General features: G+C 50.0%; 1 protein-coding gene across 9 annotated transcripts in view; it reads right to left on the reverse strand.

The window, feature by feature from the left end:
• Nucleotides 1–15,265: 15,265 nt before the first annotated feature.
• TBC1D1 (TBC1 domain family member 1) overlaps nucleotides 15,266–17,167 on the reverse strand; it is a 214,196-nt gene continuing 212,294 nt past the window's right edge. For all 9 annotated transcript variants that reach the window (XM_040624867.1, XM_040624866.1, XM_008701383.2 and 6 more), the window contains one exon: nucleotides 15,266–15,779. In XM_040624867.1, coding sequence (XP_040480801.1) covers nucleotides 15,576–15,779 — 204 coding nt within the window. In that variant the 3' untranslated portion in view covers nucleotides 15,266–15,575. The remainder of the gene's footprint in view (nucleotides 15,780–17,167) is intronic.

The raw sequence follows: 17,167 nt of genomic DNA on the forward strand, positions 1-17,167 counted from the left end.
CCCCCCCCCCCCCCCCCCCCCCGCAGGGAGCAGAGCCCAGCAGAGCAGCTGGGGAAAGGCAGGGGGAGCCGGGGCCTCCGTGGACCCTCTCACCCCACCCAAGCGGCAGGGCCCCAGCCAGCAGGGGACTTGGAGTGCGGGCTGTTGGATGCTTTGCCTGCATTCCACAGCCTGGGGCACAGGGCTAGGTGTTGGGCAGAGACTCCGGGCTGTACCTGTCGGGTCAGGAGCCACCCGCAGAGCCCAGGAAAGCTGGCCTGGGCCGGCAGCCAGCGGCAGGGTGGGCCGGCAGGCCGCTGGGGTGGGGCCCAGGTCCCCGCAGAGGCTGGAGCTAGGTAGGGCATGGTGGGGGCTCAGAGGGCAGAAGCAGGGACGTGGGGGGCAAGGCCTGGGTTCTTCTTCTCTTACCTGGTGTAACCTCACGGCTGTTATTAACCTTGTTTGTGAAACGCAGGTGGTAATTAAACCAACTGCATAGGCTTTTGAGAACACTGCGCAGACAGTACGGGCTTAGGAGAGTTGCTCAGCACTGAAACAGCAGCTGTTCCTCTGGGACTTTTTGCCCAGGTGCAAAAATGCCTCTGTGCGGCCACGGTCTGGACCAGAGACTTGCAGGGCAAACACAGGTCTCTCTCATCCCGGAGGGCTGAAGGGCTTGGAGTCAGCTCACATCGCGGCGTCCCAGGTCCCTGGGCCACCGCACACAGAAAGGCGGCCTGAGCTCCGAGCCCTCTGACACACGCACCTGACAAAATCCAAGTGGTGCCCTGCGGTCCCAGCCCGACTGCTGTGCTGGGGAGCTAAAACGGCTTCCCCACCCAAAAAAGCCCTCCTCTCCTTCTCTGGTGAAATCTTCTCCTCCACTCTTCCCTTCAGGAACTTTCCTGACCCTGAGAGCCCACTGGAGCACCTTCCCGAGTTTCTAGAGGAGCCTCGCCCTGTGTAATGCAGACCATGCAGGTCATTTTCAGTTTCCTAGTAGCCACACGAATCAGAGTAAAAAGAAACAAACGGTGAAGTTAATTTGAATATATTTTATTTAACCCAATGTATCAAAAATAGTATCATTTCAAAATGTAATCAACAGAAATATTATTAACGAGACACTGCCGAGTATCCCAAATCTGCTGGGAATTTAAACTTCTAGAATCTCCATTCCCCCTAGCTACATTTCAAGTGCTCGGTCTGTGCAGGGGACTGGTGGCGCCTGGATTGGCCAGCATGGTCCTAGAGCATTGGCTGGATTTGCCACGGAACGGTTTGGGGGTGGTCTCCAGCCGAATCTTCCATGGTGTCGGGAGAGGAGCAGGTGCTACTGCTACTGTGGGGCTGGAGCTGGGGACAGGACGTCCAGACTCCAAGCATCACACTTCTCTTCTGTATTCTCCTCCCGGGGCCCCTGACGATGTGGGGGTTCGTGTCAGGGTATGGATGGGTCATGGGCACTATGAACAGAACATAAAAAGTCAATGGCCCCCCAGAGATTTGGAGGCCGCTGGGTCACTGAGACTTCTGCTATCAGAGGACACGGTTTCTACATGTCTCTCCAAGTTCACAGCTGGAGTGAGGGCTTTCAGTGGAGACCAGGCTATCACAGTTGGGTAATAAAGGGATCTGATGGCGGAAGAAGCTGAAAGAAAAGAGAATGAAGGGGGAGAATCCTCGAACCACCGGCTGTCAGAACATTGGCAGCCTTTTCACACAGCCTCGGAAACTGGAGAAGTTTCTTTGGTTTCCAAAGTGTCTGCAACATTGTTAGGTTTGTGGCCTTCGAAGGAAGTCTCGGTGTGCCTCTGCATAGGAGAAACAGTTTCCAAACACATCACATGAAAAATACTTTCTTTCGGGGCTCTGAGGGCCTGAGCTCACTGAGGGCTGATCCCACCAGTGAACATGGAGGGAGGCTTTCCCTGACTGGGAAGCTGCCACCGCAACAGCCACACTCACCCCCACTGAACCACAGGATTATGATCCCTGCCTTGTGCAGAAAATGCTAGGACTTTTAGAAGACTCTGGAAGGGGCCAAGATGGGATTTTGTGGCTGGTGCCTGCTAGTCCTGAAGCCACAGAGGTGATGACCCACAGGCTCACACAGTTCCCTACCTGCCACAGGCCTTCCCAAACCTTGGGTTGGCCTGGCCTTCTGACGCATTTGCTCCTATCTCTTGACTGTCCGTCATGCAGACTGCCAAGCTAGTTACTGAGAGGATCTGGGGTCTGGGGAGTAAGAAAAATCACCACCTACGCTCCAAGGAAAGTTATGGGGGCAGTCTGAACCCAATGACCTCTTCTGGCCAACCTGGCTTCCGTGTAGCCCAGCCCTTACAGAGGCACGGTTACCCCAGAACTGAGCCAGTGGGCAAAGGCGGGGGGTGTTGCTCCCTTGATTTTGTCTGGGATACTCCTCTGCCCATCCAAAAAAACCCCCACATGGACACCTTGTCCCAGAAAATATAACTTCCCAGAGAAATTGCTACAGCAGACTCCCTTGAAAAATAATTTGCTTGCTTCTTATCACCATAAAATCTCAAAAATTAACATGCTGAGGAAACGGGGTTCTTCCGATAACTGGCCTCTTCTGATTAACAGGAAACTTCTTTTATTTTAACCAGTGATGCTGAAAATCTGTCTCATGGACCAGTGCCTGGTCTGTTTTTAATCACACAGGACTCTGCTGGGCTGCGGGGCACTGGGAATCCATGGGCCGTCGATGCGGAGCACATAAGCCACCGAGTCAAAGCTGGTTCCAGGCCTGCTGCTGGCGTTTTGTTTCTGTTTGGTTTTAACCAGACCCTTTCGATGAACTCATTTTGTTGCCGTGGGTCCCCTTTCCCTAAGCCCAAAGCATAAGAATTCCATCTGAGGGCTCGAGTGAACTGGACTCCGCTTGAGAAGGGGCTCTCGGTGGAGCGAGATGTCTGGCTCCCATCTAGTGCCTGACCATATTTTGACTATGGGATGACTTTAGCATTCACTTGGCAAGGGCACTTCCATTTGGCTCCTCGTGAAGTCACAGAAATTCTAGTTATTTCTGTAGTTGTGCTATTGCCTGGTTTATTTATAAGAACCATCCATCGGGGCTGAGCTGTTCTGTGTCTGGAGGCGCTTATATTATCACAGTTATGAAATGTTTATTTTCTTAGATCAGCTTAAGCTGATACAGCACTTTTGAGCCATTAAGAATCTTGTAAATCAAGATAGTTTAGATAGGGGATGATTTTTCCGATGGGGGCTACATCAGCTGGATCAATGCCTTTCCCTTGATTGGGCTTTTACATTAAATGGGTGTGACTCTCACATGTTCCTTTGAGAAACAGTGTTGCCTAGTTAGGAAGATCTGCTGCCAGCCCACTTTGTTTCTTCTGGCTCACACCCCAGCTGGGAAGCGTAGCTTCCAGGACCTGGGGATCTGAGGCCGCCCCAGCGAGGCAGAAGAACCCGTGATGAATATTTCAGGGCCACTATTTGCAAAAACATCGAGGACAAGAAGCCCAAAGGAAATATTCCAAATTAATGAGGGTTGCATGGGCTCGTGAATTTAAAACCGAAACACAAATCTATTTGAAGAGCAATCTGGCCGTGCCTAACAAACATGGAAGATTTCACTTGTGCAGCAAAGATTGGAGAGTCTCTTCTGGGCGAGGAGCCGTTCCAGGATTTAACAGTGAAGAAGACCGGCCTTGCCCTCGCAGACCTTGCTTTCCTGTGTCAGGGGCAAATGGAGATACGCAGCACGCTGTTGACAGTACTGAGTGACACGGGCAGGGGAAGGAGAGGGGACAGGGGAAGCAGAGGAAGGGGAGAAGGACCACAGGGGCGGATGGGGTGGGGTGGGGGCTCCCTGCTGGGGTGGTCGGGTCAGCCACTCTGAGGAGGAACATTCAAGCTGAGAGCAGAATGAAGTGAGCCCAAGCCAAGTGCCTGGGCGAGGAGCTTCCAAAGCAGAGGGAATAGCACACGCAGATGCCCGGGAGTGTGCTGGCAGCAGCGAGCCGGGCGTGTCTAAGGAACAGCAAGTGAGGGGGAGAGGTGGGAAGGGAGATGCGACGGAGCAGGGGTGGTGGGCAGATCGCCGCAGAGCGCCTTTCGGCAAACTGTCCTCAGCAGCCATCCTCTCTCCTTCCTTTTAGTAGTAAAATCCCCTGCTGTCTCTTTGGGGACCACGGTGCTAGAAATCACATCTTCCAGCCGCTGGTGCAGCTGGGTGTGGCTCCCCTGTCGGGTTCTTGCCAACCGCCATGAGTGGAAACGATTTCTGCTACTTCTGCTACTTCTTGGTTCGGTGCTCACAGGGTGGGCAGTGTTGGCTCTCGTCACTGCCTTCTGGTGCTACTCAAGAGCGGCGCCAGGGAGCCCACCTGGTCCACGAGGACAAGGGGAAGTCCCCTCTCCCCCGCCCAGGGAAGGTCCCAGGCAGAGGTTCGGGAAGCGTGGTCCTGGACCCGCAACATCAGCATCACCTGGAAACTTGTAGAAATGCAAATTGTGGGGCCCCACTCCAGACCTACTGAATTAGAAACTTCGGGGGTGGGGCCCAGCAATCTGTGTTCTAATAAACCTCCAGGGGATTCTGGTGCAGCCAGGTTTCAAAACCACTCTAGGATAAGAGCAGCGTTTCTCGGCACCAGCCGTGTTGGCTCCGGGTCCAGAACTCTTTTGGGGCGGCTGTTTTCAGCAGCGTCTCTGCCCTCTACCCACTGGAAGACAGGGGCACACACCCCGCCTGTCCCCCAGTTTTTTATAACCTAAAAGGCTTACACACACACACACACACACACACAGATGTTTCCTGTGAGATGCATATCCATTTTTGGAAGAAGAGCTGATAAACTAGTGAGAGTGATTACCTTTGGGTTGTAGCACGTGGGTAGAGGGGGCTTTGGAGAACGCAGCTTTTACTTTGCATGTTTGTGCAGTGTGTTTTTACCACGTGTGTGTAACACAACAATCATGTGGGAAAATGTCTTAGAAAGACCCCATATTGGAAAAGTGGACACTAGGTCTCTAGTATAGTTCCAGGGTGGGAGGTTTTTCTACTTCACCACCAACTCGCAGACAACACCTGGGGGCCTGCAATTCAACTCAATTTGTTCATGTCTACCTGGAGACAGTGTCAGATCCCACAGGTGATGGGCTCAGACAAGACTGTCCCCCACCTGCTACATCCCACTTCAGATGCTAGTCACAAGTCCAGGTTGTCACCGTGCTTCTGACTAACCGGCTACAGATCAAAGTCCTCATGACCCCTTCCTTGGAGTCCGTTAATTTTGCTAGAGCCATTCACAGAACCCAGGAAACCAGTTTAAGTCTGCTTACTACTGGTTTATTATAAAAGGCTATATATAACCCAGGATCAGTGAGGTGGAGAGATGGATAAGGTAGGGGAGAAGGTGTGGCGTTCCCATGCTCTCTCTAGGCATGGACTCTTCCAGAATCTCCACATGTTCGTCAACCCAGGAGCTCTCTGAAGCCTGTCCTTTTGGTTTTTTTACAGAGGCTTCCTTTCATAGACATGACTGATGAAATCATTGGCCATTGGTGACTGATTCAACGTGGGGAGGAGGCTTCTTCCGTCCTAGGAGGTCAGGGGGTAGGACCTAAAGTTCTAGCCCTCTAATCATGTGGTTGGCTCCACGGGCAACCAGCCTCCAGTTCGATGCGCTTTCAAAAAGTCACCTCCTCAGCCTCACAAATGATACCTTTATTGCTCCCATCGCAGGGACTTACAATGGTTTTAGGAGCTCTGGGCCAGGAACCAGGATAAAAACCCATATGTGTGTTTCTTATTATAAATCACAATATCACATCTACTACAGGACTTAACACATGCTAATGTGTGTTTAATCTCCAGGAGGAGCAACATCCAAAATGGTGTGCCCCCAGAACATTCTGGGACGCTGCTTCCTGGATCCCTCCAAGTCCAGGACACAGTGATAAGTGGCGAAGTCTGGCCACAGCCACAGAAAAATCTGTTCTGGGCATTTTGTTGGAATGAGACTTGTCCTCCCCCATTCAGTTGAGAAATGTGCCTTGAGATAGACGGTTCTTTCAGGCAACTTTTGACTGGCTCCAAACAATTCCCTCTCCAGAGAAAAGCACCACGGGTAGTCTGCGCTCCCAGGCCTGCACCTGCCCTTGTGGATGAGCTACCTGCAAGGTCCCCAGGAGCTGGAGGAGGGGAAGTTTCTGGGCTCCACTGCCCAGGGCGTATGTTCACCCTCTGCACCCCCATTCCCACATGGCCTGGATAGCGGTGTGTCGGCCAGTGTTCCCTGCAACAGGGCCAGCTGTCTGCTTTGCAGGGTCCCTCCCGCTCTTTTTTTTTTTTTTTTTTTTGCCTTCTTCTGTTTCCTCCAATGTGTTGAGGCAGATTTTTCTTGTCCCCCTCACCTGCCCCTTTCCAGAGAATGGGAAGGAATGAGGGAGGGGGGTTTAAAATTTAAATCCTGGTGATCATTCATTCTTAATCTTCTTTACTATTTATCCAAAAGCTCCTCAGGCACACCGCACACCTAGCGACCTACCGAAAATACTGGGAGTTAACCAAGCCCACCCTCCAACCCTTGCTACGCAACCACAACGGCCATCACTCCACCGCTGGATCAAATCCCGACTTGTCTTTCCCCATCAAGAGTTCCGCCTCCTCTACCGGGCTCATCACAGTGCCTGGCGTCCGGCGACTGCTGTTCTTTTAGTGATTATATCATCATATCCTACAGTCAACATTTCTCACTATTTAATAGTCTCCGGAATTAGATTTTTGATGAACAGATTTACACCGTGAATGAGGTCCAAAGAGGGAAGCCAGGGGCACAGCCCACAAAGTATGAAAGGTCTTCATAGCAACAGGAGAGTGAGAATGAAAAATCATTAATAAAAAGATAAAGATAAAAGGTCACCAATAAAAGAGACTCTCTCCATAGTGTTGTTGCTAACACAGGTGTCTCCCACTCAGTATTTGGCCTTCGGGATTTCTCACCCCGACCCCCGACCCCCCATCCCGCACAACACAAGTGGTTCTCAAACTTCAGCAGGCACCAGAATTCCCCAGGAGACTTTTAAAGAAGATTGCCAACTCCACCCTCTACAGTTTCTGAATCAGTAGATTGGAGTACAGCCAGCAAATTCACATTTTTAACAAGTTCTCAGATGACGCTGATGCTATTGGTCTGGGGATTATACCCTGGGACTCACTGTCTGACACATGAATTTGAGCCCAACATTTGAAAGTGCATTTTGCTCACATCAGGTCATGGGTCCGGCTTGTCAACATCAATCACAGTCTGTCACACCATTCATTTCATTTGCTCTGTGGTCTCCATGCATCTGAGGGGTGCACACCCTAGGTCCTTCTGCAGGTCACTGATACAAATGCAGAAGGGGCTGGCTGAGGACAAAGTCCAGGTCAGATGATTAAACCCCTAGCTTGTAGGCTCCCTTCAAGCCATATCATTATAGCAGGGGTTCTCAGTTTGGGCCAAACTTTAAAATCAGAGGGGAGCTGAAAAAAACAAAAACTCAGCAAAACACACGCCCAGGCCCCACCCCAGGGAGCCTGAGTTTATCAGCCCAGACTACCCACAGGCACCGGTACTTGAAAACAAAGATCTCTCTAGGTGATTCCAAAGCATTACTGGGTGAGAACTACCATCTCAAGGTCTTCCTGGTTTCATCTGTTGAATCAGCCCCACTGAACTGTCCTCTGTCCATTAACTTTAACTTATTTAAACTTTAATAAATTAAATAAGCTTTAACTTACTTAAATTATTGATCTATGTGATTATAAGCGTTGCTGATATCAAGGTATGTGTTCCTATAGCTGTCCATCTTTTTGGTCATCCCACTTTCAAAAACGTAAAATTATATTGGCCTAGTAGGACATGGTCTTAGGGAATCATACTAGTTTGAGAGATCATCTTTTACCTCTGATTACAATCTGCTGAGGAGTTTTGCCTGGGGCCAATGTCAAGCCCACAGAATTGGATAATTCTTCCTTTAGACCATCATAATGTAATGATAGCTAACATTTACTGCTTACTGTTGTCTCAGTGATGGTGCTCAGTGCTCTTTATAAATATTCAAATAATCCTACGGAACGGCTATTCCGATTTCTGTTTTATGGACAGGGAGCCATGGCTGGATCCAGCTGACCCCAGCGCCCATGCTCTTCCCCACTAGATGTTGCTTCTATTTATATCTGCCGGGCTCCATCTTGTTCCTCAAATGCTTTACGGCGACTTTCAAAGATATTAAAAATACGAGAAAGCATGAAATCACTGTAGTAAGTAAGACCAGCAAGGGTCAAAATGAGTCATGGGTCAGAACAAAATGCTTGCGCATTTGCTAACTGAAGAGTCACCGATTTGGCTTTGAGTGTTCTAGAAATGTCAGTGCGATGTTCAATTGCACCGCTGACACTGGATTAATTAAACACCAACATTGTTCAAGAGAAGTACCCGAGAAGCCCTGGGGCTTCTTCAGGAAGACACCTGAAGAAGATTCCAGCAATGTCTGCAAGAATATTCTCATGATCCACGCAGACAGGAGCCTCGCAGGTCTCAATGACCCATCGTTTACACCATCCACTTCCTCCCTTATTTAATTAAAAAAAAATTGGGAATTTTGGCTAGCTTTATAATTCTTCAAAGATTTCTACATTCCCGTTTCCAGGACCTCTTCCACCATTCTCAGCTCATTCCAAGAGAATATTCACAGCAATTGAGCGATTCTTTGCTCACGTTTCCTCAGTACCCCAGAATGGGATGTGAGCGGTCGGGATTTACTTGCTGAGAGTTTCACAGTCTGTTGACTCAGTTTCCCTGTTGGACTCAGACCATGAAGTCACACCTCACCTAAGGAACATCTCCTCCCTGCTAGTTTCCCCCTCCTGATTGTCCCAGTATGGAATTGATAGGGCCGGGTGCACAGTCTGAGAGCTGCAGTGAGACCAACACAGACCGAAACAACCAGGTCACTCCCTGTCCACTGCCCATCACGATGTCATTTCACCTAATCATTCCTCCCTGTAGCTCGACGAAAAGTCGAGAACAGCAGATTCCACTGGGTCAGTTGAAATAGTCAGTGGATGAGACAAATATTTTATCATTTACAGGACTATACAGTAATAGGAGTTTTATCTTGAAAAATATTGGCCTTTCCTTGCCATCTGAAAAAGACATAGTGTTAAAAGTGCATTGGGATTTTTTTTTTTAAGATTTTATTTATTTATTTGAGAGAGAGCACGAGCAGGGGGAGGGGCAGAGGGAGAGGAACAAGCAGACTCCCCACTCAGTGGGGCTCGATCCCAGGACCCTGGGATCAAGATCTGAGCTGAAGTGAGACACTTAACCAACTAAGCCACCTAGGCGCCCCTGCATTGGGAGTTTTATTTTATTTTTTTTAAAGATTTTATTTATTTGACAGAGATAGAGACAGCCAGCGAGAGAGGGAACACAAGCAGAGGGAGTGGGAGAGGAAGAGGCAGGCTCACAGCGGAGGAGCCTGATGTGGGGCTCGATCCCATAACGCCAGGATCACGCCCTGAGCCAAAGGCAGATGCTCAACCGCTGTGCCACCCAGGCGCCCCTGCATTGGGAGTTTTAAAGAGAGGTCTCTTGGTACAAGATTGAAGGTTAGCACAGAATTATGCATCATTTGGAAAGTACTCTTCCAACATCAAGCTGCCCAGAACACTCACCCAGCTCCTCCTCAGCGGCTCCCTTTTTTATCCTTGGACTCTCACCTTGAATACCAGCTCCTCAGCTGAACCTTCTCTGACCACTCTGCGCAGGGAGCCCCCACCCCGATTGCTTTGTTTGTTTCAATTATCTATCTCCCCAGCTAAACAAAAGCTCAATGATGGCAGACACTTACCTTGTAGTGCCAGGACCTCGATCAGGGATTGGATCAGAAGAGAGGGCACCGCCACCATTTGATGGAAAGAGTGAAAGCAGGCAGGCAAGCAAGCGGGGTGTCAGAGGCTGCAGAGTTGGGGCCTGAGACGCGGGCCGGTCCGAGGCTTCATTATGGGAAGACAGCAGGTGATAGTGATCTTAGGAATGATCACAGAAGCAGCTGGAGGAAAGAGAAGGATCCTGAGTGAAAAAGTTCACTTTGTCCTTTTTAATAACCCAGCCATTTAGATGATTTGAGCATATGAAATTGGAGTAAAGTGACCTGCCATGTACCTCAAAAGGAGGAAAACGGTTCATGCCATGCTTGGTAGAAAGCACAGGAAGGCCTGAGGTGGGCAGAAATTTGATGTCATTAGACACCCCCCCTCCCCTCCCACCTCAAGCAAGCTTGCCTCTACTTCCCTAATGTGCTCCTTCACCATCTGCAGATTCCTCAAGATGGGACCCAGGATGTCACCCTGCAGGCGGCTGACAGCCACAGCCAGAGTCTAACAGTAACCAGTCAGCTTTCCCTACAGTTGGAAGAAATGAGAAACGCAGAGTTTTAGAAAGAAGAAATGCCTAGAAGAGCAGGAAGAAGGCACTCCAAATTGATGGACATAGATCTGCATATGTAATAAGGCAAAAACCACGGCAGGACATGGCCCAAAGGCTGAGGAAAAGCAGTTGAATCCGACCGGGATTAACACTGTGACGATGATGGTCCCCCTCCCCTGTCAGAGAGTCCGGGCTATCTCCATGGTTCTGAGCGAAGGGCACTGCAGCAATAAAGAGCGGTGAATCACAGGGGCTATTTTTAACATGCAAGCCATCCAGTTCCTCTCGGCTCTCCTACAGGCCCTCTGGCCCCCGGGGACGGCCGCAGGGAACGGGGGAAGGGAGGGCAGGGAGACCGTGAGTCTACTGCAGGCACACGGGCAGGTGAGCGGGCAGACGCATCTTCCCACCCTAGAACCTACTCCACCCCTGCCCCTTACTGAGCAGAGGGCTCCAACGGGGGGAGCCCAAGACAAGACTGCAGAGAAGTCCTGTGGAAAGAGCTTTTCCGAAAAGGATGTTTGGAAGTGTTGCTGTGCTTAGGTCATCTCTTGGCCAAAAAACATGTAAACGTTGCTCAAACAGTCTTAGAGATGCTTTTATAACTTGCTCAAAACTTTCCAAATGAGGAGTTTGAGTGCTTTAAAGTCCTTGGTTAAAAAAAAAAACAAAACGTAAAACTGTAACATGTTTCGATTAGTTTGCATTAGTCAGCCATCAGAGAAGATGGAAATTTACTAGCTGGATTTCAACACACACCTGTGCATAATTGGGGAATAAAAGTGAATTAATGGCCAGCAGTGCCCTTCCCCTCTTTAGAATGTGGAAGCCATCTCTTTCCAGCATCAAAACCAACAAGCTAGGCTGAACTTGGGAACTGACATCTGAATTATTGTATCACAGTCTTAAAACTATATTTAAAATGATCAGGGGTTCATTGTTCTCCTTAGAAACACTGGAGGGGCTCCTGGATGGCTCAGTCGGTTAAGCATCTGACTTCAGCTCTGATCATGATCTCAGGGTCCTGGGATCCCACTGCATGTCGGGGCTCACACTCAGCGGGTGGGGAGGGGGTGTCTGCCCCTCCTCCCATCTCATGTGCACACTCTAGTACTCTTTCTCAAATAAATAAAATCTTAAAAAACAAAAAACAAAACACTGGAGATCAACATTTTAATCATTAATGTTTTTTTAAACTATTTCGTTTCAGCTTGTTTAGATTTTCTATTTTATGATAAAACTTACTCAAAGCGTTTTAATATGCATACAGTGGTGTCAAACTGCTAATAAGGGTTTACCACCAAAATGGTTATTCAGTTCAGAGATATAAAGGCACAGACTATGAAGCCTGGATACCACAAACATTCTTCCTCATCTTCTGTTATCAGTGTCAAACTGTCCAAAGAACAGCTGCTGTCGTTGCTCCATAGTGCTTCCAGTTCCCTGATCATTCTCATCTTTTCCAAAGATGGCAGCAAAAAACTTGGCATAAGTGGGAAGTTTCGCTTCTATAAAACCAAAGGCAATTCTGTATTGTTTTAAAAACATTACAATGCAAGGGTTTTCAAAGTCTCAGGGTAAAAAAGAAATGAGTATCGGGAGCAAACACTGTGCCTAATTTAGGATTCCCTTGCCTCCACGTCCAGAGGTAGGAGTGAGCTGAAGAGCGCCCCCCTCCCTTGGCTTTAACTCAAGGTCTCTGAAGACCTTACATCTCCAGACAGGGTCCGATCTGGGCTCCTTATTAATACAGATCATCCTTGTGAAAATGAAGCAGACCTTCGTTGCTCTGAATCTTGCTTGAAGTCACCAGAAATGATTCCTACAAATCACTGGAATTAAAGGTGGGTGGTGTGGACTCTTGGGCAGTCGGGAGATTGGGGATCTCACTCCGATCCTGCAGCTAACCATTAGGTGGTCCTGAACCTCTCATCATCTCACTGTTCTCTTTCAAATGAGGTGAGAAGTGGTTTTCTAGTAGGAAGTAGGAGGTTCCCTCCGGCTTTCCCAGTCCAAGATTATTTTGAGCCCTTCCAAAACCTTAAAGTAGTATCCATGTAAAGACAATGTGGCCTGTAAATTATTTTTACCACATAGATCTTAATGTGCAGAACATTTGGTGACACTTGTGACAGAAGCGAGCAGGTGAAGGGGGCGGCGGTCCTGGAAGCCAGCAGACTCTGGTCTCCAATACTGCACCAGTGACTTTTAAAGTCAAAATCAATCTATGAATCTGAACGCTACAGATCACTAACCATAGATACTTGGATGGAGGATCTTTATAAAGCGCCCATATGTGCATGCTCTTGTTCAAATCAGACAGGTTCCAAAATCAATTACAGTAGTTGGTACTATGCCAACTTGGTTAAGCCAGCACTACCTTTCCCAGTCCCCTTCCCCGGTGGTTCTAAGTTAGACATGGCTCGAAGACATGCTTGTGTGAGATCTGGAAGGCAAAAGTGAAGCAAGGGCCATTTTTCTCTGAAGGTCATGGTAGTCCAAAGTGACAGAGGTGCCTGGCAGGCTCCAGCTTTTCCTCCTCCTCCTCTGCTCCACCTCTTCTTCCCAAGTGTTGACCTTCGTGTTCACCTGGAGTGGCCCCTGGCCCACCACTGGACACTGGGCTACAGATGCACAGAGGCGGTCAGGATATGGCAGCAACAGCTTCCCACGGAGCTCCCTGCCTGCCACCTTGCCCAGCCCCACTCTGGCCCCTGAGTATGTCCTGCTTCTCCGATGGACTGACTGGTGACTCCTCTTGACTCAAGTACCTTCCTCCGCACTCTCCTTTCTCCAGCTCCTTCCACAGCCCTGTTTGGTCCAATTCCTGTAACAATCCTGTATCCCACAGCGCTTGGAGCAACTCTTCTCCCCTGATTCACCAACCAAACACAAACACAAACAATGACACAGTTATGCCATCCATATGTAACTCCCAAGAGGGGCCCAGGACTGGGAGTTATTACATAGCACTGAGCTCTATTATACAGAACGCATACATAATACACATTTAAAAATATATGTATACGTAACTGTGTGCTTCCTGAGGGCTCATAACGTCCTAAGAGACCATAAATGGTATCAAAAGAAAGACAACCTTCAAGTGCACACATGTGTGCAGGTGCATACAGTTGGTGTTGGAGAAAAACAGAACATGACATTTACTTGGTTTAAGGAAGTGCGTCTGCAAATCCTCACACAGTAACGTGAATTGGCTCTCTGGATGTTTCTTTCCCTAAGTCCTACACAGGCTGAGCCTCTGTCTGACCTGTGCCCACGGGCTTGTGCGACCTCCCCGAGCTGGCTGGCTCCTGCACCTGACGTGGCTGGTCTCATTAGTGGTACGACTCACCCCCTGCAGAGGTGCTGAGACGTGACTAGCACTCGGGTAACAATACCGGAAACACAAGGTGCCAATACCTCCAATGACTTCACTGCTGGTTGGGTAATATTCACACCTTGACCGATTGGTGTTCATGAGGCATTCCCGTATCTCAGCTGCAAAGCAAAAATCCAAAGTTTATAAGTAAAACAGACACCATAAAAGTGTGGGCACGGATTTATTGCTGTCTCGTTTCTTATTTAATGCAGAGTCCATGTTTTTTGAGTCTTGGTAATAAGATATCCAAAATTCAACATTATTAAACATTCAAACAGTAAAATAGGTGGAAAGAAGCCCTCAAATGTTAACTCCTCTATCTGGTGGAATAGCTCGGGATAGAGGCTACTGGGCTGCTCATCTTGATTTGGGAGGAGTACTCCTATCCCCTGACACAGGGCACAGGAGAGTCCCAAATGTCAGCCAACTGTGAGGCACCAGGGAGAGCGTGTATGACCCTTGGAAATGTCTGAGGAGACCTGGGACGACTTCCAGTATGAAAATCCTTCCTTTCACCTCAGGCTGAAAGAGATGCCTACTGCCGAGAGGGTCACAAGAAGGCCCTGTGGACCAGGGGGAACTACGATGACAAAGGCCAGAGTGACCCTGCTGTCAGAAAGGGCCTTCGGAGCTTCTCTCTCAGCCGACAGCGCATTCGGAGAGCGCTCGTGCAGAGGCCTCACCGGGGGACCCGATGAAGCCACACCGGCCGTGAGGGCTTTCACTTGTTGAAGGCCCAGGGTTCTCATCCTCCTGAGGGAGGGGTCACCGTGTTGAGTTATAGTCAAAGCACACTTCCCGGCTCTGAAAAACTGTGCTCAGCCGCCATCTATCTGATGGGCTTTTTTCAAAGTCCCAGCATCTCTGGCGCCCATGACGACCCTGAAGCGCCCGGCTACTTCTGCAGCGAACGCGGTTCCCGAGGGCGGACACTCAAAGGGACGCACAGCTGCCCTGCGTCCCACAAGAGCAAAAACAAATACCCGGCTCTAACAGGGCGATGAAAACCCACAAAGAAAGAAACACCTCAGAGTCTACAGATGCAGGTCGCTCATTAGCAACACTTGGTTTGAGCCTCAAAACTGGTGATTTACCCATAAAACATTTACCTACAATGACTTTGATTGATACTTAAGGACCAAGTAAAAAAAATGAAAACTATTTTTTTTTAAAGACAAACTTCAGTAAATACCCAAGAGAGTGCTAAATTCAAGATGTCCTAATGGTTGTCTGGGGCTTCCATAGCCAGAACGGACAGGGGCCAGCTGCATCGCCTGCTGGGGACCAGAGGGTGTGGTCCCACAAACCCACGGCAGAAGAGCGATGGAGCCACATCTGGGCCGGAGGACTCCTCTTGAGCCCTCCCGGCCCTTGTACTTCCACAGGACTAACTGTCCTTTGCAAGCACAGTGACGCTGAAAAAGGAAACAACAAGGAAACATGAAGGTGCATTTATTCACGTCCATGCCACCTAAACCTACTGGGTACAGTAACCAGGACTGAAAGGGGACGGATTGCAACCTAAGCAACAAAAACACTGGGACCTCCGTCCCCATGACTTGCACGTTCTAGTTCAGAACAGTCTGCATGCTGGAGCCAGCGGCCTCCCTGAGAAGCACGCGTCATGCCTCATTCTCTTCCTCCGGCATCGTCTGTCCCTCTCAGTTAAGGCCTGGACAGTGCTAGGACGGGGCACGGAGGGTCCCCTGGAGCCGTGCTCTGGCGAGGAGCTGTTTCCTGGGCTGTCAGTCGCCTGTGGGCCCAGGCCCCGTGAGGTCAGGCTCCGGCCCACCTGGCGCTGCCGTCGTCTGCCTCCGGAGCTCCTGCACCGTCTGCAGCAGGGCGGACCGCTCCAGCTCCCAGGCAAGGCTGGCCTGCTTCAGCTTGCTTTCACTGGTCAGAAGCTTCTCAACGGTGGCCTCCAGGCTCTGGATCCTACCATTTGCCACCTGGAGAATAAGAGAAGAGAATGTGAGCAGCCCAGTGAGAACACGGAAGGACGGGTGGGGGAAATGCACTCTACACTCCACTGTCCAGCCTTGGAGACACTTCTCAGCCCTGTTCTGGGGAAACAACCCTATGCGTTTGGATCAGTGCTTCCAGTCACACAGGAAGACTACATTTCCCAGGGTCCCTTGCAGGGAGGCTGGGCCATGCTGAGCCTCTGGCATCTTCTTTCCTGCTGCGGCTACTCTGAGATGGTTGGTGGCTTCACAGTGCAAAGGGAGCCGACCCCCGTCACCGATGACAGGGAAGACAGCTCTGATATGGGCAAGGAGGTGGAGCTTCAGGGACAAAGCCACTGCTGCTGGGCCACGGCACTAAGATGCGGAGCTTGATTTATTACTGCAGCACAGCCTGTCCTATTCGTACAATACACATGCTCATACGCACAGACCGATTTCAGACCAAAAGGCAAATGGTTCCCATGGGGAGGCCCCAGGAGTAGCCGCCCTCTACTCCAAAATCCTTTCTAGTTTCCCTACCATAAGCAGGTATCTCCACATGCGGAGCGCTCAGATGGCCCAGCATCTGTGCAGAGGTCCACGCGCACCGTCTCACTGATGGGTCACCCCCACCGCCACCGAGATAAGCGGTGTCCTCCGTCCGCCCAGTCTGCTTCCTCCGCACCTAGCACCCAACGTCAGGTACGAGAACTTCCAGGGGCTTCTCTCTAGCAACTGCCCCTCCCATTCTCATCTACCAGGGCTGGCTTCTCAGGCAACCAGTGGCTCTAGTGAGGCTGAGGGGTTTCCTGAGAAAACCACAGAAAGTCCAACCTTTAGAGGTTGCTGTCCCCAAGGCTTTCCTGGCCTGTTCCTCAGCTCACAGCGACATACGGCAGCACTCAGGTCACTGGGTCAGTGAGCTGCTGTTCCTTCTCGCTAATCCAGTCCAGCTCTGCACACGGTCCCGTTTAGTTGGGGTGGGGAAAATGGTACATGTATTTTTTTTCTCTCTCTCATTTTCAAAACAAGGGAAACAGGTTTTTGAACAAGACAACACTTGTGCCAGGCAGACACCTCACGACTCAAAGTCTAGCTCTGGCTGTGCGGCTGGAACACTCAAAATAGAAGGAAGAAAGGACTGAGCTTCCAAGTCTGTCTGCGTACCAGGCGGTGTGCACCTGTAAGGAGTGCTCTGTGGTCCTCACACCCCTACCCATGGTCGAGGTCTGAGACAGGTCCACCGCCCCCCCCCGAAAGGGCTGCTCGTTCTCAAGGCCCACGGAATCCCCGTGCACCACCCAGCTTCGTGGTGAGCGGCTCTGCATGACTGTCACTCTCCTCAATGAGACCGAAGCGCTTTCATGGAAAAATGCAAGTCTCATCCTGTA

This window comes from Ursus maritimus, unplaced genomic scaffold (assembly GCF_017311325.1).
Source record: "Ursus maritimus isolate PB19 unplaced genomic scaffold, ASM1731132v1 scaffold_8, whole genome shotgun sequence".
In the NCBI taxonomy this organism is placed as follows: domain Eukaryota; kingdom Metazoa; phylum Chordata; class Mammalia; order Carnivora; family Ursidae; genus Ursus; species Ursus maritimus.